Source organism: Cynoglossus semilaevis, chromosome 7, assembly GCF_000523025.1.
Source record: "Cynoglossus semilaevis isolate Cse_v1.0 chromosome 7, Cse_v1.0, whole genome shotgun sequence".
Lineage (NCBI taxonomy): Eukaryota > Metazoa > Chordata > Actinopteri > Pleuronectiformes > Cynoglossidae > Cynoglossus > Cynoglossus semilaevis.
The window spans coordinates 9,549,457-9,569,510 of record NC_024313.1 but is presented as its reverse complement, the minus strand read 5'-3'; the positions used below and the strand labels follow the sequence as shown (position 1 = coordinate 9,569,510).

The following is a 20,054-nucleotide window of genomic DNA, read 5'->3' as shown; positions in this document are numbered from 1 at the left end:
CTCCTCAGAAGTATGATGTGTAGTTCATATCCAAGTGTGCGTGTGTGTGTGTGAGAGAGTTCACACAATCCCTGCTGTGACCACTTGTCAAACACATTCAAACCAAAGGACTTCCCACCTGTCAGTGGAGCGTCCGCTAATTCCATCTTCACTCACAAAATCACAGTCAGATCTGGCCGCGCGGCCGTGAAGGAACATCCAGGATACAGTGTGCAGTAGATGAGCGTATACTATGAAATGCTAAGATGAGGCGTCCGCTGTTTCAGCGTGGAAATGACTGAGAGCATTTGACATTCAAGAGGCACCGCTTTCACTCTTCCAAATGATGATATCCATTAGTCTATAGAACAGGAACACCACACAGGAGAAGCCATTAAGCAGTTACTTGTTTGCTGCCGAGGATGAAAAGTCCAAGCGACGAGTGGAATTCTGTCGCCGTCGTCATTATGAAGCTATTAGTGGGAATGAGACGCTGCATGTTCAGCCTTCTAATAATGTTCCTGTGCCACGAGAGATGGAAGTCAAACACCATCATGAAATATGCAGGAAATTAACTGTCTTCTCATATACAAAAAACCCAAAAACCAAAAATTCATCCTATGAAAAAGTGTGCTCTCTCCCTTTAAAGGCAGATCCATGTCTTTATTTTAAGACTTTGTGGGAAGTCGTCCCACAGCGTGAGTCTTCAGTCTGACGTCTGAAAGGCATCTGTTATCCTGCTGAGACAAACTCCTCAGTGATGTAAACATTTGAACAGTCACAACAACAAACTCTCAGCGTCTCTGACACGTGCGGCAGGACGTGCTGTCCTGCTGCGGTCAGTCCTGATGAGACGTGAGTGTTCCGATACCTGTTGTCCAATCAGATCTCACCAGTGCAGTCAGGCCTGCACCTCACTGTGTGACCAGTCGTGCCTCGCTGACCAGCCGTCGGATGTGTCTCTGATCCCTCAGCCCAGCGTCCCACGCGCTGGCCTCCGTTAACACGGCCACTCTGCTCAGGGTGTCGATTCCTGCCGCTGCCAACGCTGTGGCGTACATGGGCAGGCCGATGGAGGTCAGCCAATCAGAGACGGTGCTGATGTTACCTGAGGGCAGAGGTTTTCGGCACATCTCTGTCAAACCTCCAGAGGGAATCTGGGGGACAGAAGGGGGCGATACTGAGTTCATGGACATGAAGCCGCAGCCAACATCAACATACAGCTTATAAACCTGACACATGAAACACATACACGACATACACACTGTATATACATGTGTTTTTGGTGTCAAATGTAGCCATTGTTGCCTTACTGCCATGCGGTGCTGTTTTCGGAGCTCTCGGACTCTGAGCTGGTCCATGACAGAGGCCACGTCCTTGACGGGCTGCTCCAAATCTTCAGCGTAGCGTTGGACTAGAGGTTGGGGAATACCACACCGACCATGCTGGGGACACAAATGTAGGAATTACCTTCAACTGAGGCATAACTAGAAATAGAAAAAAATACTAATATATTTCAACAACAGAATAATCGGATAATCAAACCAATTGGGGATTTTCATTATAGGAAAAAAGAAAGGTAACAATAAAAGTCCTTTGAGCTGACTCTAAAAACATGTCTTGTAGTTCTGCTCGCTGACAACCTGGAACCTGGCTGTTCTCCAGCTCAGGCCTGTTAGTGCTGGCCAAACTGGAACAGAGTTCTCATAAGGATGATGAAAGAAACGAGATGACGGTGGAACTGAGCCTCAGAGAACAGAAGCTTGGAGAGCACATCATACAGAGCTGCTCTGTGTCCTGCCAGCATTATAAAACCAGATGACTTCAGACAGAGTCAGACTGTCATCACAACAGCCTGGTTTTCTATTCCCTACTACAACATTCTCTTCATTGGAATAAATGAGATTTGTCCAAAAAAAAAAAGAAGTCATTTTTCTAAATTTATTTTCTTATGTAACTGGTCTTTAATCAAATGAATATGACATACAGTAACATGACATACAGTAAGAACAATAATAATAATAAAATTTAAACTTCCGGGACTGTTTTTTTTCCAGTCAGTTTCGGGGCCCGTCCTTTGTGAGGCCCCAGTCGGAGGTGTGGCAGGGTTTTATGACCCCGTCTGCCGTCGGTGACATCCAGGGCTGTAAAACTAACAGTCTGCACCGCACCACAGTGGCCTCTCCCCCTCAGCCCCAGGCCGTGTATTTATTATGGTGCGTTAATATACAAGTCTTCAAACTGCATTGAGGAGATATATATACGCAGACCGGGAAACAGACCTTTAAAAATCTATATTTAAACTAATTGAAATTTAAATCATCAAAATTTAATCCAGCCTCACACCAGACAAGTTTGTCCTCAAGGTGAGGAACGATTTTAAAGTTAAATAAAGTTAAAAACTTAAAAAAAGGTAAATGAGGAACGATTTTAAAGTTAAATAAAGTTCAAAAGTTTAAAAAAAAAGAAAAAAAGAAATGAAATGAAAATGAATGATATACATCTCCCATGATTCCCGGCTCTGTCTCCTCAGACTCACCTTGTCGGAGTACGGTTCCTCTGTCAGATCGATCCCTTCGACCTCCAGCCGTTGTTCCAGCAGAGACAGCAGGTCACAGCTGGGCTTGTTGTAGGACATCTTTCTTGCAACTGCCACCTTTCCCCCGAGATCGGACAGCCACGGAGGCTGGACTGCTGGGGGAGTGCCTGAGTCCTCACCCATGGAGGAGGCTGAAGAGGTGGCACATGGACTGGCTGGGGTACTGGGGGACTTGGCAGGGAGGGCCGGAGCGCCGGAGCTGCCGCCGCTACTTCGGATTATGGGGCTATTAGGGGGAGAATGGGTGAAGGAGTGTGTGGGGGAGGGGGGGGGAGGGGGTGTGGGGGGGGGGGGGGGGGCGGGGGGGGGGGGGGCTTGGGGGGGGGGGGCGGGGGGGGGGGGGGCTTGGGGGGGGGGGGCGGGGGGGGGGGGGGCTTGGGGGGGGGGGGCGGGGGGGCGGGGGCTGCCGCCGCTACTTCGGATTATGGGGCTATTAGGGGGAGAATGGGTGAAGGAGGGTGTGGGGGAGGGGGGGGGAGGGGGTGTGGGGGGGGGGGGGGGGGCGGGGGGGGGGGGGGCTTGGGGGGGGGGGGCGGGGGGGGGGGGGGGGGGGCGGGGGGGGGGGGGGCTTGGGGGGGGGGGGCGGGGGGGGGGGGGGGGGCGGGGGGGGGGGGGGCTTGGGGGGGGGGGGCGGGGGGGCGGGGGCTGCCGCCGCTACTTCGGATTATGGGGCTATTAGGGGGAGAATGGGTGAAGGGGTGTGGGGGGGGGGGGGGGGGGCCCGCGGGCGCGCCCGCCGCTACTTCGGATTATGGGGCTATTAGGGTGAGAATGGGTGAAGGAGTGTGTGGGGGAGGGGGTGGGAGAGGGTGAAGGAGGTAGGGAGAGAGGGGCGTGACGTAGACCATTGGCAAGTCTTTCTTTAGACTTCTTGGCAGGAACGGGAGGAGGGACTGGGGGTTTCTTGGGGTGAGTGCGGACAACTCTCTCCCCACTGGACTCCGGGGGACTGGGTGTAGAACTAGAGATGGACTCTCGGTGAACGGGAGACTGGGGTGGAGACAAGGGAGGACGCAGGGACAGCTGGGAGGGTATGGGTGGTCTCCCAAACTTCGGTTTAGGGCTCACTGCTGGAGTCCTGTTCTGGGCAGGAGGACTCTGCTCTCTGCTGCCCTCTGTTGTCGCTTCTTCTTTGGCAGTTTTAACCTCTACGTCCAAATCCTTCTTCTGCTCACGGCGCTCCAAGTGAAGGTCTCCAAGGGAGTGGGAGCGCTTCCAGGGTCCGGCGGGCTGCAGAGGTCCATCCAGGTCCTCGCAGCTGCGGCTGGCCGGGATTGGGCTCCGTCTGTGGGCCCTGCGCAGCCCCCGCAGGTTAAAGCCCTTGAGGGAAGGTTTGATGAAGAAGCTTTTGGGGAACTTTGAGCGCTGGTTCTTGTTGTTGTGATGCAGAGCCTCAGTGGAGAGGGTCATTGGCAGAGTAGGATAGTCTGGAGACTGACCTGCTGATGAACGACTGGAACGGGAGGCTTTTCTGCTTTTACCTGTGAAATGAAAAAAAAAATCCCCATGTTTATACATGTCAGTGTCTCAAGGAGTGTTTTTATTAGAGAAAATCACACACTAACCATTCTACTGAACACATTGTAAGCACATGTATTTCTTTACTGGTTAACAATTTAGTGAACAATTCAATAACAATCAATACTCAAAGTTAAGCAACTAAGAACATGTGAGAAAGTAACGCTGCTTTATTATGATAGCGACCTTTTGCCTAGACCTTATGTGTCAACAACAATATAATTGTACTAATATTAGGTCATTTAATGCTTGTCTGTACAGAAAGAGTGGGGCAGCACTGAGCTAAGCTAACTGACTCAGGACCAAACTGACTGACTTGTCTAACCTGGCACTGCCATAGCAACAAACCCAAACAAAAACGTATGGATGGGATACGACAGAAATTGAAAGGCTGGAACAACTTACCTCGACGGTTTACAGAGTAAAACATGGTTGGATGATGAGATGGTGCCACAGAAACGTGGTTTGCCAAAGAGTTTAGAAATGGTCTGATGATGGAGGACACTGACCTGGCTCTACAGTTTGGTCGTATTTTGAGCAGCCCTAGTGATGCTATATTTACCTAATTATAGTGTACATTTTTGGACGCAGTGACAACAGCTGTCTGCTGTCATGACACATCATTGTTTTATATCTGAAAAGTATTAGGAGCGTGTACAAATATGAGGTTTAAGAGTTGACCTTTTCACCTTCTATAATATGAGCACAGAAATGATGAGCACAGAAAAGCAGCTTTTAAATGTTATTGAAGAAAAAGAATTTAGACAGAAAGTCAGAGAAAACATTAGATCTGTTGCACATAAGCTGCAGAAAAGGTTTGAAAATTAATGCACAAACATTCAGGGCTTTATGTTGCTGCCAATTTCCCAGAACAAGACTCATAAAAGATTAAATTATTTAAATTTGTCTTTGTCTTTTTTTATTGTTCTGACTACTTTTTTTTAAGCTTTGTGTTTCGCAGCAGTGCTTAGTGGGCTGGAATGCCAGGAATAAAGTTTGCTAAATGTTATGCAGCAGGTTTGTAGACAGTGTTATATGGCACAAAAAAGAAAAAGGAAACAGACAGTGACAGAAGTGAAAAGGAAAAATGAAGCAAGTAGCAGCAGAGGTTTTTATTGACAGTAGTGGTTTTTATTCCACAACTTAAATCTCTAGTGCGTCAGATGGCAAACAGATAAAGAAAGAAGACAAAGTCGTTGATTATTAAGGTGGATACGACAGATTACAGTTTGATGCAGAGAAATGGAGCAAAAGAAACTAAAAACCCAAAACAAATCTCACAAATATTACACCAATAAAGTCTCGTACTATCTACATGCTACGGTTTCAAAAATATTTTCTTTTAGTCACACACTGTTACTGTTGTTTGTGCAACAACAGAAGTGAATTCTTGCAGAGATTACGGCAGCAGTGATCTATCAACCTGGTTTTTATATTAAACAACGATCAGTCAAAGATCTGCTGCTTTTTAAGATTTTTTTTACATTTTTTTTTTACCATTAACAAAAATACTCTTTGAGCCCGTTCTCATCTTCCTGCTCCCAGTCTGTGTGTCTGGAACCCACAGTTGGGAACACCAGTCCATGACAGGGCAGTGAGTGCGTTCTGGTGAGAATAGGTCTGTGCATTGAGGGGAATCTCTCCCACTGCTCCCCCAGAAATGTGGGACGCACAAGGCTCAGTGGTCTGGGATCTGGCTCCCTCTCAGATACCAGTGGACTTTGGCGCTGACGAAACAGAAAGCCTTTTTTTACATTAGACCAGTGAAGAAGAAGAAGAAGAAGAGGTGACGAGGTAGCTGAAAGTGTAAAAGTGTGCACAGACAGGAGAGACATGGGACGAGGAGGAGGAGGAGGAGCTACTGGTCCAGAGGGGTGAGGAGCTCAGACAGTTAGCCAGGGTAGAAGCCCAGGAAGGGTAAAAGGCAAAGAAGTGACTGTGGCACTATGACGGCGCTACACCTCAGCTAAGCTAATCCCCAGTGATCCGTGGATAAAGGTGGTCAAGGTGAAGCAAAGCTGCCATTACCGTTCTCCAGGTTCTCAGTGCTCTCGTAGCAGCCGGAGTCTCTCGGGGAATCTGCCACCAAGTTCTGACCCTCGGACAGCAGCTTCTCCTGGGAACCTGACAGACCGCCACGCTCTGGATCACTGCTGCCTGGAGAAACAGAGACACCAAAAAAGAAAATTAGAACAGTTTCAGCTATGGTTTGAGTTGCCTCGGTGTAAAATCATGTTTAAAGACACCGGAAGAAAAAATGAGCTATAAAATAAGAGAAAGTAGAAAATAATAATAGGAGTCATGTGTGACCTTTGAACCCTAAGGTGAAATTGCATTAGAAATGTTGTCATCACTGTGTGATACAGACAGTGAGGAAGGTGTACAAGGGTTGATAAATAAAAAGGAGAATGCGACCCAGTGGTGAACCTGCCTCAGTCCTAACTCTTTTGTATTAATACAAATGTATTAGTGTTTAATTGCTTTACTACAGAACGTGGGACGTTTCTCTGACACTGGGATTCGCAGCCTTCCTGTGAACTCACTGTCATATTCCTGCAGCAGCTCGACAGCCGTCAGCAGCACGGCTCTGTGCTGAGGATCTCTGATGTTCAGCTCATCCAGGTCCTCCTCCTCCAACAACTTGAACGTGTCCAGGTCCTCGTAGCCATTGAACAGGAAAGTGGGCATGTGCTCCTGTACCACAGAAACACCAAGTCATACCATGTAGTCATACCACTGTCAGCACAGACTGAGATCCAACACGTGTGAAGACACGGTCACATGACACTGAGCCTCTGAACAAACCAACACTTTCTTCCACGTACTGCCCAATGATGTGTCTCTTCACGTGAGTGACCCTCACCAGTAGAGGCCTCATTAGAACAGTGGGTGTCCCCGGAGCAGAGTGCAGCGTCTCTGTTCTCTGTTTCTGCTGCGTGATGCAGGACTAAACAAAGACCCACCAACGGAGACCAACACGGGTCAGACAGGTCCTCTCACTCACAGCAGCTTTTCTTTTCTTTTTTTTTAAACAAAGAACCACCAACGGAGACCAACACACGTCAGACAGGTCCTCTCACTCACAGCACTTTTTTTTTTTTTTTTACCTTTTTATAATAATATTAAACATGTTTCTAAATCGGACGATTATTTGGGATGCGGTCCATCTGAGCCAACGTTCCCCGGGTGTGGAGATTTACACTGTGTGGTTCCACAGAGGGCAGCGTTGGCGTTGGTTTTTCAGATTTGTTTCTGCTCAATTTAACCAAAGGTTATTTCACTACAGCTATAATCATTCTCCTTTGATTCACGTCTGTTGAATCATAACTCACACAGTTTTATACGGCCTATAAAATGGACAAAAGAAAAGCAATCTGTGAAGAGGAAATGACTCTGCTGTAGAATATAAGCAGGCTTCGGAACTCTCAGTGTCTCTTCATTTAACAAGGAAGTAGAAATGTTTGGCCTTTTCACATTAATCAAATAATGTCATCTTTTACCATTTGGACATTTTTTCTTTGACATAAAAACGGACTAATGATAGCCTTGAGGTGGTTATAGGCTTGGTCTATGGACGTGAAATATTAACATTCAGCAAAGAGGCTTTAAAATGACAAAGTGCTGGATCTTTGGAAATTTTACAGCTCAAATTATGGGCTGAATACAAAAATACCCAAACTTTTATCTTGTTCTCAGCACATAAAAAAAGGAAAAAAGAAAATGTATGCCACTGCTGGTCTGTTAGAAATATTACTTCTTAATTTTTTTATTCCTACATTTTTAAGATGACATATTCTGTTTGAATAAACGTCAGATCAGATATTCCACCTTGAGGTTGATGCGTTCCAGCAGCTCCTCCACTGAGGTGGGCTTGGGTGGTCGGCCCTTCCTCCTCCTCCTCACGGGCCTCTTGGGCTTCTCCTCTTCTTCACTGAGCACGTCCACGTAGATGAACTTGAAGGTGCCCACTTTGTTGTTGAGCAGACCCATCCACGTGCCCATGGGCGGCTTACTGATGATGTCGATCACATCACCACGCTGGAGGTGGAACAGAGGTCACAGGGAATGACTCACAGTTTATATTTATTCCTGTGTGCTCTTCTTTAAATGCCCTCAGACTCACAGAGACAGAACTAGTAAAAAAACCAGGTACTGGATGACATGTATTGCCCTCAGACTCACAGAGACAGAACTACCGTAGTAAAAAAACTGGGTACTGGATGACATGTACGAGTCTGTAGTAAATATAAAAGGGCTAAAATAATCAATTACTAGCTGCAGAGTTCAGGGTACTGCCTGTAAAAATAACAACAAATATAGATCAAGCTCATGAGAACTAGGGACAGTGTGCTACATGGTGTTGGAGTGGTTAGTGCTTTTGCCTTATAGCAAAGGTTTGATCCCTGTGGTATGGAGTTGCACGTTCTTGTGTTTTCTCCAGATAATCTGGTCTCCTCCCAGTCCAAAAACATGCAGGATTACGTTATAAATTCAGCCTCATTTGACCATAGGTGTGAATGTGAGTGTGAATGGTTGTGTCTATATGTGACTTTTATATGTGACTTTCTGGATTGGCTTCAGCCTCCCTGTGAATGTGAATGGAGGCTAATCATTTTGCAAAATGCAGTGAGTTATACTGACCCTACTGGACAACAACCAACTAGCGTCTATCACCTATCACAAGGTCTGTGAGTGAATTTTACCTTTAGCTTCAGGGAGTCTGAGTCATAAGGGCTGGGTGTGAAATCGGTGTGGACCCTGGCACGGCCACAGAAGGGGCCCCTGTACGGTGGCTCCTCGTCATCGCCATCCTCTGACTTCACACTCTCCCTGTTACTGGCCGATGAATCGGTGGTGCTCACCGTCTGACCACCTGGGTGCAGAAACACACATCAACAATGAATGATAACGGACAGAGACATTGATTCAAAAAGGTTCTCTAGCTTTCATTTGTCAACTTCAGTCTTTGACAGCGTCTCTCTCTGGTTCCTCTGCTTCCTCAGTTTTATAATCTGGCAGAGGTTGGAAATTAACACAAGAGTCAGAGGCAGAGCTGCTGAAGTCACGTCGACATATGGAGAAATCCGAGAGTCGACTTCCTGCCTAATCATTACCATATGTTTGCCTTTCTCTTTTCATGTTTGTGTGGCTGTTCTGTGGCTCTGAATCACAGGCCAACACTTTGGTTTGATCTAAACTAGAAACAATGAAGGGGCAAATTATCCACAAAGGCGAGGACGGAAAGGGTGGACTGAAGTAATCTCACTTTGTAATTACACTAGGTGAGATCGATACACACTGCAGTGGGCTTATTTATGAATAATTACTCTGTAAAAGGCCAACGTTGACTCATGTGAGTCACATCTGATGCAGAGAACAGACTTCATCTGCCACACTGTTGTACAGTTGATGATGTCGATCACATCACCACGCTGGAGGTGGAACAGAGGTCACAGGGAATGACTCACAGTTTATATTTATTCCTGTGTGCTCTTCTTTAAATGCCCTCAGACTCACAGAGACAGAACTACCGTAGTAAAAAAACTGGGTACTGGATGACATGTACGAGTCTGTAGTAAATATAAAAGGGCTAAAATAATCAATTACTAGCTGCAGAGTTCAGGGTACTGCCTGTAAAAATAACAACAAATATAGATCAAGCTCATGAGAACTAGGGACAGTGTGCTACATGGTGTTGGAGTGGTTAGTGCTTTTGCCTTATAGCAAAGGTTTGATCCCTGTGGTATGGAGTTGCACGTTCTTGTGTTTTCTCCAGATAATCTGGTCTCCTCCCAGTCCAAAAACATGCAGGATTACGTTATAAATTCAGCCTCATTTGACCATAGGTGTGAATGTGAGTGTGAATGGTTGTGTCTATATGTGACTTTTATATGTGACTTTCTGGATTGGCTTCAGCCTCCCTGTGAATGTGAATGGAGGCTAATCATTTTGCAAAATGCAGTGAGTTATACTGACCCCTACTGGACAACAACCAACTAGCGTCTATCACCGAGGTCTGTGAGTGAATTTTACCTTTAGCTTCAGGGAGTCTGAGTCATAAGGGCTGGGTGTGAAATCGGTGTGGACCCTGGCACGGCCACAGAAGGGGCCCCTGTACGGTGGCTCCTCGTCATCGCCATCCTCTGACTTCACACTCTCCCTGTTACTGGCCGATGAATCGGTGGTGCTCACCGTCTGACCACCTGGGTGCAGAAACACACATCAACAATGAATGATAACGGACAGAGACATTGATTCAAAAAGGTTCTCTAGCTTTCATTTGTCAACTTCAGTCTTTGACAGCGTCTCTCTCTGGTTCCTCTGCTTCCTCAGTTTTATAATCTGGCAGAGGTTGGAAATTAACACAAGAGTCAGAGGCAGAGCTGCTGAAGTCACGTCGACATATGGAGAAATCCGAGAGTCGACTTCCTGCCTAATCATTACCATATGTTCGCCTTTCTCTTTTCATGTTTGTGTGGCTGTTCTGTGGCTCTGAATCACAGGCCAACACTTTGGTTTGATCTAAACTAGAAACAATGAAGGGGCAAATTATCCACAAAGGCGAGGACGGAAAGGGTGGACTGAAGTAATCTCACTTTGTAATTACACTAGGTGAGATCGATACACACTGCAGTTGGCTTATTTATGAATAATTACTCTGTAAAAGGCCAACGTTGACTCATGTGAGTCACATCTGATGCAGAGAACAGACTTCATCTGCCACACTGTTGTACAGTGGTCACAAGAATGGACAGCTCTAATTTAATTTGGCAGAAAAGTTTATCATTTAATTTATGTGAATTTTTTTTAAACAAGGATAAGGCATATTTTCCATTAAGCACTGAAGCACAGTGGGGAAAAAACCTGGAACCAGTCCTTAGATAAACTACCACTTTTCCCATCTTGAAACCTTTTTCTCAGTTGGATAATCAAAAACCACAACACACTGTATGAAAAAAGAAAAAAAACAAACAAAAAAAAAACACGTGTGCCTTCTTCTGAGTTTGTGTCTTACTCATTGAACTTTGTCCGCTGAGTGAACTACGCAGACTTTCCACTGAGCCTCCGGCTTTCAGCTTGGGCTTCTCCAGAGAGTCGGTGTCAGGCTGAGGAGACTGTGGGGATCCAGGGGCCACGTCGGGACTTGACTGAAAGACAAACAGAATTAGACACAAAGGAAATGTTGTGGAGTCAAAAGTAGAAATCAGAGAAAGAAAAAACACTGATTAAGCAGTTCATATGTGGGGAACAAAAGTCCAAACCAGACTGTACTTTAGTGACATGAACTCTCCTACACTGTTGTGTCATAGAGAGCGACTGCAGGTCAATCAAGGACGAACAGAAAATTAAAGACAGGGAGAAAAAAAAATCAACAACAGTGACCAATAAAGTTTTTACTGGACCTGTTGGAACTGTGTTAAGTAAACACTTCTTTTATGTGGTGGGAGGGAACTTAAAGCTGCACTTAAAAGAGCGACCAACGATCAAACCAATGATGTCATTAGGAATTAAAAGCTGTTACTTCCTTCCCTTCTTGCACGCCATAACTGATATTCCATATGTTTACAGTCAGACGTTTTTGGAAAATCTGGCTTTTAAAAGGAACAACAAAAACAATAAGAAACAATGAAGACAATCCTTGTCCTTAAAGATTGAATTTGAACCTTTAAAAGTTTCTTGAACTCTTTAGCCCATAAGGCCAAATAACTGTTCCCATAATGTCATAATATAATTAAGTATAGAAAGTTAAGTCAAAAGATTTTAAAGATGCGTTCCTAATTTTAAACGATGTAGGTCATTGTAACATATATGAATGTATATATACACATATGTAAATAACATATATATGTTCTACAGATACATATAGAACTGGAACCAACTTAAATGGAAACATGTTAATACATTTTTTAACCTTTTGTCATTACCCTCTATGGAAACATGTTAATACATTTTTTAACATTTTGTCATTACCGACTAACGCTTGTACATGTTTTTATTTACTTTTATGAGCCACTAGATGGCAATGTGGTCTATGAAATGCCTCAGCAGCCACAACGGCATGGCATTCAAATTTTCATTGCTCCTTTTCCAATAGCCTCCTGACTCATGTCAGAATATGTAGGTCACAGTGTTGGGCTGCCTGTAATGAAGCCATGTTTACTGAGCGATCAATAACAGGCGGGTTGGTTTACATCAAACAACAACCGGGACGCAGAAACCAAGGCTGTACCCACCGAGTGCCCCCAAAATCTAGACCAGACCAGATGAGTCGGGCTTTGTTCACTCGTACCGAGAGTCCCGGTTTCATCAGAACCAGCCTGGGGGAGCCTTGCATCACTGCATGAGCTCAGCGTGAAGAGCTCGCCCCACCCCAGCTCTCTGGGCCCACAGAGATCTCAGCACGGAGACGGAGAAGGAGAGAGAAATCCAAAAGTGTGTTTCTGGTTCTCTGTGTTTATTCTGTAACTAACACAAACGCTCTCACCCACTCACAGCCTGTGGACAGAATGTGTGGCTTACACAGCAGAACTGCCTCTAAATGTTTGCAGAACATGTTTTGGAGATTTTCTTTTTGACTTATGTGCAGCTGCGCTGAGGGGGCCTGCTCTCACAGATCGAAAACAATGTGTAGATTGTGGGAGCGTTTACGTGCGGTCGGTCTCAGTTTATACACACTTTACTTTAAATAAAGCCAAAGGGAAATGTTCAAAGTCTGCTGAAACTTTACATTGGTGCTCAGTGGTGTTTATGTCTAACCTGCTCAGACAGGGAGCTGCTGTACTTCTTCGACATGCGCTTCCTCATCGTTTCCTTCACCGACTTGACCTTTTTGCCGAGAGAGATCCGAGACGTGGTGGGGGATTTGACCACCTCTCTGTAGATGGCCTCCTGTGTTAGACAGGGTGAGTCAGTGGGGGAGGAATAAAACGGAGCGACTGGATAATTCAGACTCCTGTCATTCCTTGAGCTGCGAGCACTCACATTGCCGTCTGAGCCGGCGTTGGCCACATGGAGTGAACGGTTGGACAGGTCAAAGCCTCCGAAGCTGCACGTTCTCTGTGGGGGTGGGAACAGAGACCAAACACAATCAAATAAGTCAAATCCAAAAGGTCAGGTTGAAACAATCCACAAGCAGAGATGGGTCAGATCACGGTGATTCATGCTCGTCGTCACACAGGCAGCACTTTGATTAATGGACATGGGTGTGTATGTGTGTGTGTCTGTGGGGGGGCATGACATCATCATTATGGAACTGTGGACAGCCAACAGACGTGATGTAAGACAAACTGTTATACGAACTAGTCTTTAAGATCGTGAGTAACCGTTCGTTGGATCGACTGTACAGCTCAGAGCTGTTGGGACTAAAATGAACCGTTCTTGATGTGGTGAATGTACAGCACGGCCATCACAGCTGGTACAGAAATATATATATATGTATATAAAGTTGGGTTAGTCTACAAACACACACTCTACACAGACTGGTTGTCTGACAAATACACAAAGACAGACATCTGACTGCTGTGAAACAGAGCGGAGTGTGTGATCTGTTTAGTTAAGAGTTACGCAATGACATAAAGGGTGGACACAACAAGAAGGGGGGTGGGGGGTGGGAGGGGGCATCCAGATGCTCATTTTTTACTTTTACTTTAAACCATTACTATTGTAAAAAAAAAAAAATCTCTGCGTACATGGAGGAATGCTTGAAAAAACATTCAGAAACACCAAACCCAAATCCCACAAACAGAGTTATGGAAAAAAAAAAATCGCACTAAGACAAAAAAGAAAATTGACATTAGATGTCCACAGCGTCAGGTCACGTCACAACATCACAGAAAAAAATACATTTGGTGATACATAAAAAAAAAAAAGGGAGACGACTCGGTGCGATGGTGATGTGTAATGAAATGGACATGCTCCGAGGAAAAACGTCTTTGGAAGGTAATCATAAAGGTAGAATATATAGAAAAAATATATAGATGTAGGAAAGAAAAACCAAATCATACTGTAATTACAGTGGCACGGGCCAAAAGGCAACACCACAAAAAGCTACAACAGAAAAAAAGACTGGATGAGAATATTCTCCAGTGAAGTCACTGATACACGACAGGATTCAGGCGCTCTCAAAGCTGCAGGATAGCTAAGGGTTTAAAATCACCTTTCAGCTCCTTAATGTGTCGATCTACACAGAAAGAGTGAGGTTTTTGGACCATGGCTAAAAACAAAGACGACTGTGTCTAACCTGCTTTAACTGTGGCTGTTGAATTTTTGTGTGAAAACCCTGCACACTACACTACACCACGAAGGACCGTCACTGACACTGACTTCTGAAGACTGTTGACTGAATCCTCCTGTCGGCTGAGAGGATGAGCTGCTTCAGGCCGCTGCACCACATACCCCACCCACTGGGATCAATGTGACTGTTCTTCAGGGATCTGACATTTTCTAAAAGGCACTTACAGAACCTCAGCTGTAACTTAATATCCCAGGTGGGGCATCGCACATTCCATAATCCTTTTATTTTTAACTGGAATGACAGAGGTTTGGAGGCAGAAGACGTTAATTTAAAGGTCAAAGGAGAGGACGGTCCTCCGGAGCCTGGTCTGTGACGGTGGATTTCTCTGAGGGACAATTCTATCATCAGTTAAAGACGACATCTGACGTGTGGTGTGATCTGTGTGGTGTCTATCTACAGCACCTACTACTGTGTGTTAGCATCTGAGCTATTCTGCAACTTTGAAGCACACGGAGTCCTGCTCACACGGAGCGGCCGATTTGAACCTCGAGGTCCAAACTCACAGACTTCTGCTGGATCCGCAAGAGCACACGCTTGGTGCAGCGGTCCACACTGGCCGCCCACTTCCTGTCTGCCTCGTGGTCGTCCTCCAAAAGACGGCACCGCTCAGCGCGGCTGAGGGTGACCGGGCGAACCAGCTGGGCCCAGTTGAGGTGACCGTACAGGCTGCGCTCTACCACATACGTGATGTTCAGCTCACTGACCGCTGTTCGACCACGAAGCCTTCGGGAAGGGAACATCCAGCTCCCTCCCATGCTTCCAAAACCCTTTGATTTGGCTACGTCACAACGGGTAGGGGAGGAGGGGGTGACAGACAGGGGAGACACGGGGGTCTTTGCACTGCGCGAGCGCTGGTAAAGAAGATGCTTGGTGGAGTAAGAGTAGTTGGGGTCAGGTTTCTGGTGTGTCCAGCTTCCATGGTGCCGGCTGACAGGAAGTTGTTTGGGGCTGCGTTGTGGACTGTCATCGAGTGAGATCAACAGGCGGGACTGGGACTGGGGTTTGGGACGGGGTTTAGTGAGGCCGTAATAGGCATAAAGGGCCTCGTTGTTACTTACCCCATGTGAGATGGAGCTCAGGGCCTTTCGCATCTCGCCGTCGGTTGTGGAGCGTGAAAATTTGCCCTCGTCATCCAATCCACAGCCATCCAACTCTGAGAAGGAAGAGCCGCTACCTCCGACACCAGAGATCGAACCTCCGAGGCCGCCAGAGCCAACCGGGGTTCTCCTGGGGGGCCGGATCAGCCCGTGGGTACTGGAAGACTTACTGAAAGTTTTGACCAGCTTGTGTCCAGACCAGGTGTCTAGGCTGCTGGATGAAGGGGAGGTGGTCAGACTGTCTGTGTCTCCGTCCAGGGAGAGTTGATCCTGGGTGAGGGAGGGCAGAGACGCCTCCTGGGGCAGAGGCGGTTTCTTCAGGACTCCAGTATACAGGGCAGTGTTGTCCTCACAGGTGGGAGGCCCGTCCACATTGAAAACATCTACACAAGACAGAAACATGGGCTCGTTTGTGAGACAGGAAAATGTAAACATCAAATTCTGTGCAGCTTTAACACCAGCGGTTTGGTCAAACCACGACTAACCAGCAAACATTTCAAAACACATTCTTCAGGTCTGAGTATCAGGCAAAACCCATAATGAAGAATGCATTATGTCAGCGAAAAATGCTATTTCATTTCCAATAACCCTCAAATGGAAAGAACTTGACCAAGAACAGCCAAACATCTCATTTTTACAAGTACAACAAAAGCCTCAGTGTGAATCAAAAACCATGAAATCATTATGGTTACAAAAGAATCACATCAATTCGTTGTTACTGCGCATGTAAAACAGTACGATAATTAGATTATCAGTTAGTCACTGATTAGCGTTCAAACCTTCAGAGCCGTGTTTTTTGCCCTCTTCCACTTTAATGAGTTTCTTCCTGACCCGGCGTGTGGAGTTGACCAGTTTGTGAAGTCGCTTGAACTTCACTGAATCCTCAGATTGCTCATCATCTGACTGTTCACGAGACTGGTGGGAGAAACAAGAAGAGATGGTAAAATGAGAACAACACAAAAATGTTTCAACATCAATGAGAACAACACAAAAATGTTTCAACAAATCAATCAATCATCAAATAACAGCGATGTGTGGTTTGGCACAAAAGACATTTAATATAAAAGTGAGCAGGAAATAAATCATCACCCTTCCACACGTGTACTGCAAGGTTTAATGAGATCAGTTTAATGCAACAGATGGGAGCGTTGTTTAGAATGGAGTTAACGTTAGTGAGGTGAGAAATGGAGGACCGTGAAGACGGTGCTGCGCTGCACTGTGTGCACTTCATTATCACAATAAAAACACAGAGGCAAATGCACTGGAAATAATCAAACCAGTTGAGCCTGAAAATACAGCAATAAGTGGGTGACAACGTGGAAAACCTCCGGCTTGTCTTTATCTGCAGGTTAGATTCCCTGCATCAGCACTTAGTAAATGAGTCACGTTTCTCCAGAGCCAAGAAGTCACTGCTCAAAACTGAACTGGAACAATCTGTATCATAGAATACATTAAGCTCTTATGAACGAAGACGGTAGATCTGGATGAGCAGCATAAAGTGCTCAGTAAGTTGTAACTGTCCTGTCTACAATAGGGGGCGCTGCAGAACAAGTTTGGGATCCAAAGGAGTAAGCGACTGTGTTAATCCAATACTAAGAAAAAAACCCATGCAAACATGAAGACGTAGCATCAGTACGTGCTGACATACAGAAAGACCGGGAATTAAACCAGCAAACCTGCGAGCTTGTATCTGTAAGGCTAGTGCACTAACCACTTCTTCCACCCTGGGGTCATGGGGTCAATAACCAGGCTCTGCAGTGGAGTCATCTCCTGACCTCGATATGTATATCAAGGTCAGGAGATGACCCCACTGCAGAGCCTGGTCGACAGATGTTCACTTTGGTCAGAGGCAGCAACCTGGAACAACAACATATTACTGACCCATCGACCTGAGACCACGCCCACCACAGACTGCTACAGCTGTTAGCATCAACCTGTGTGCTAGTCAACCTGATGGCCTCTGTCTACACACTGGTCCCAGGGTGGAGGAGAGAATCAACTCTACTGTAACCATTTCCTATCAACGACACACATGCACTTCACATCAGAACACAAGTCACACACTGGCAGACACTCCCTAAGCTTCATGCTTGTGTGCACATTCTTGTTACGCTTTTCCTTGTGATGAGGTTTTGCATCTGTGAGTTTGTCTGGCTGGAACCACAATCGCCAACATGCTGCTCCAACAACTTAATTTGTTTTTATGTGATCTCGGTTTCCACGGCAACACCACCTCGCTCAGTCACGCTGCTAGCTCCAGCGTTAGGGTCGACTGCACTCTTCACAGAGAGACATCCACGCACTCTTAACACACACAACAACGAGACAGATCAGAGCTGCAGGGCTGAGCTCTCCATCTGGTCAACACACCGTCTTCTTCTGCAGCGAACCAGCAACAAACCACCGTCTTTCTGTTGCTGGGTTTAGACCGCAGCTCTGGCTCACAGGCTGCTGACATGCAGTGGCGATGATGTGAACAACTGTGGCTTGGTAGACGCAAACAAATCTGACTTGTCTGCAAATCCTTCATGGCCCGACACCAGCAGAGCCTGCTGTGACCTCCTGATCTGCAGACATGGGTCTGAGACCTGACTAACTGCTGCCCGGCCGGAAAGGAAAACAACACATTATCCAATTTGCAAGTAAATAAAGCCATTTAGTCTGAGTGGCCCACTTGGCAACATTTGGTCTTCAGTCACACTGGCTCTGCGGTTGGACTCCAGTCTTTTTCAGACTGTGATGAGACTCAGACTCTGAAAATCTATTATCCTTTAAGTTAACCACAACATTGCTGAACTGGGTTCTGCTGGTTCTGAATGATGTTTGAGAGCGTTAGGTTTAGAGCCACTGATGCCACAGAGTAAAATACAGCCCATAAAAATCAGCCTGTGAAAATACAAAATGACCAAAAACCAATACTTTTGTTAAAAAAGAAAAAAAGAAACTGGGGAACCAATAGAGTTTTAGTCCTTTTAATCGCAACCCATATTAAATCCATCACTTTGGTTTGTAATGGAAAGAAATGAGTGACAAAACTGAAGGTCTGAACCCAACGCTGCAGGACAACATCCAAACACACCACCACATAAACAGGGAGTAGGAGACACAGGAAGAAACCCAAACATACGAGGGTATGAATCTCTGCAGGCTATCATCAAAAACAAGGTCAAAGCAACAACTCCAACACCATAATTACCATTCCACAACACAAATTACACTTAAGGTTGTTGCCACAACTTAAAAAGATGTGTTTTTTTTAACTTAGGAAAATATATCAAATATAATCCAGTTCTCCTGATGCACAGTTGAACCTGAAGAATCTTAAACGTGCAGAAATGTGTTTCAAACTTACCAGCGCAGAGTCAACAGAAGCACAACTGCCTCTTAGCCTTGGGTTAGCAACAGCGATTGCAACATAATGTGCGCTCATCACACATCCATGCATATATAATCACAGACAGTTCTTCTGCCCCTGTGCACATGCTGAGTGATAGAGGTGCAGTCTGTGACTGAGGTCGGTTTAGAGAAACGAGAGGACTATCTGGAGGAGCTGAGCTGCAGAGCCAGCAGAGAAAAGGAGTGTTGTGCATGGAGAACAATCCCAGCGTTTGAGCCTCCCTGACCCTGGCTTGGCCCCCACATCATTAATGACCAGTCCAGGAATGTGGGCTCCGATCGCTGGGGGACGACAGACCGGACAAAGGCGGCATCAATATAAGGGGCCACAGAGCAGACCGGAGAACTGTAAATTACAAACACGGGGGTCGCACACTTGTCTTCATATGTCTGCATATAGCACAGGGTCAGAAGCAGACACACTAAACTGTTACTATTTGAATCCAGGAATGAACCACTTCTATTCACTGTGACACAGAGAGAGGCCCACAGAGCAGACAGACTTCCTGTAGCGGCCAATTTTGGAACCTGGAGGGGACATATAGAACCCCCCTCTGTTTATGACCCCCCAGGATAAGTGTTAGGCCTTATCTTTTAACTCTGTCTCCCTTGTTCCTCCTGCCTTCAGCACTAACTGGACTACATTCAAACCTCCAGAGCCAATCAGTGAGTTCGCTTTTTTAACACAACTCTCCTTCAGGCACTTGTGAAAACTCCTTCTGCTCCTCGCTCCCACTATCAATCAACCTGCCTCAGACGGGGACAAAGCAGCTGACAGCAGAGTGGTGATGCGGGGGTTAACGTCAGGGTGTCAGCAAACTCACAAACAATTCGTGCAGCCACAGCAGGGAGTCGAGGAGCAGACAGAGACAGAGAGGAGGCCACTGTGGTGTGATGTTGATGTGACGTTCACATGAGAGGAAACCGTAGACTGACGATGTCGTAGCGTCACCTTCTTATTTAAGATTTGCTGTGTTGTGAGATTAAGGTACATTTATTTAAAATTAAGTTCAAATTTTAGTTGGAAAATGCTAATTGTTTTTTATTGGCTCAAAATAAAAACATTAGTGTTCTCTGCTGAGGCTGCCATATTGGATTTTAATGTTTGTAGTGTTTAAATCTTATTCGTATTTAAAGTGGTTGAATCTAATTCTTTTAACACACTACACAT

The 20,054-nt window shown here is 45.9% G+C and overlaps 1 protein-coding gene across 1 annotated transcript in view; it reads right to left on the bottom strand.

Annotated features, from left to right (window-relative positions):
• Positions 1–20,054, bottom strand: part of sash1a (SAM and SH3 domain containing 1a) — a 168,760-nt gene continuing 148,706 nt past the window's right edge. The window contains exons 12-24 of the mRNA XM_025056650.1: positions 16,267–16,402; positions 15,449–15,870; positions 13,079–13,153; positions 12,854–12,985; positions 11,112–11,244; positions 10,130–10,299; positions 7,925–8,134; positions 6,640–6,790; positions 6,125–6,253; positions 3,322–4,059; positions 2,519–2,790; positions 1,293–1,424; positions 1–1,136 (exon numbers count right to left, since the gene is read on the bottom strand). Coding sequence (XP_024912418.1) covers positions 894–1,136; positions 1,293–1,424; positions 2,519–2,790; positions 3,322–4,059; positions 6,125–6,253; positions 6,640–6,790; positions 7,925–8,134; positions 10,130–10,299; positions 11,112–11,244; positions 12,854–12,985; positions 13,079–13,153; positions 15,449–15,870; positions 16,267–16,402 — 2,943 coding nt within the window. The 3' untranslated portion in view covers positions 1–893. The remainder of the gene's footprint in view (positions 1,137–1,292; positions 1,425–2,518; positions 2,791–3,321; positions 4,060–6,124; positions 6,254–6,639; positions 6,791–7,924; positions 8,135–10,129; positions 10,300–11,111; positions 11,245–12,853; positions 12,986–13,078; positions 13,154–15,448; positions 15,871–16,266; positions 16,403–20,054) is intronic.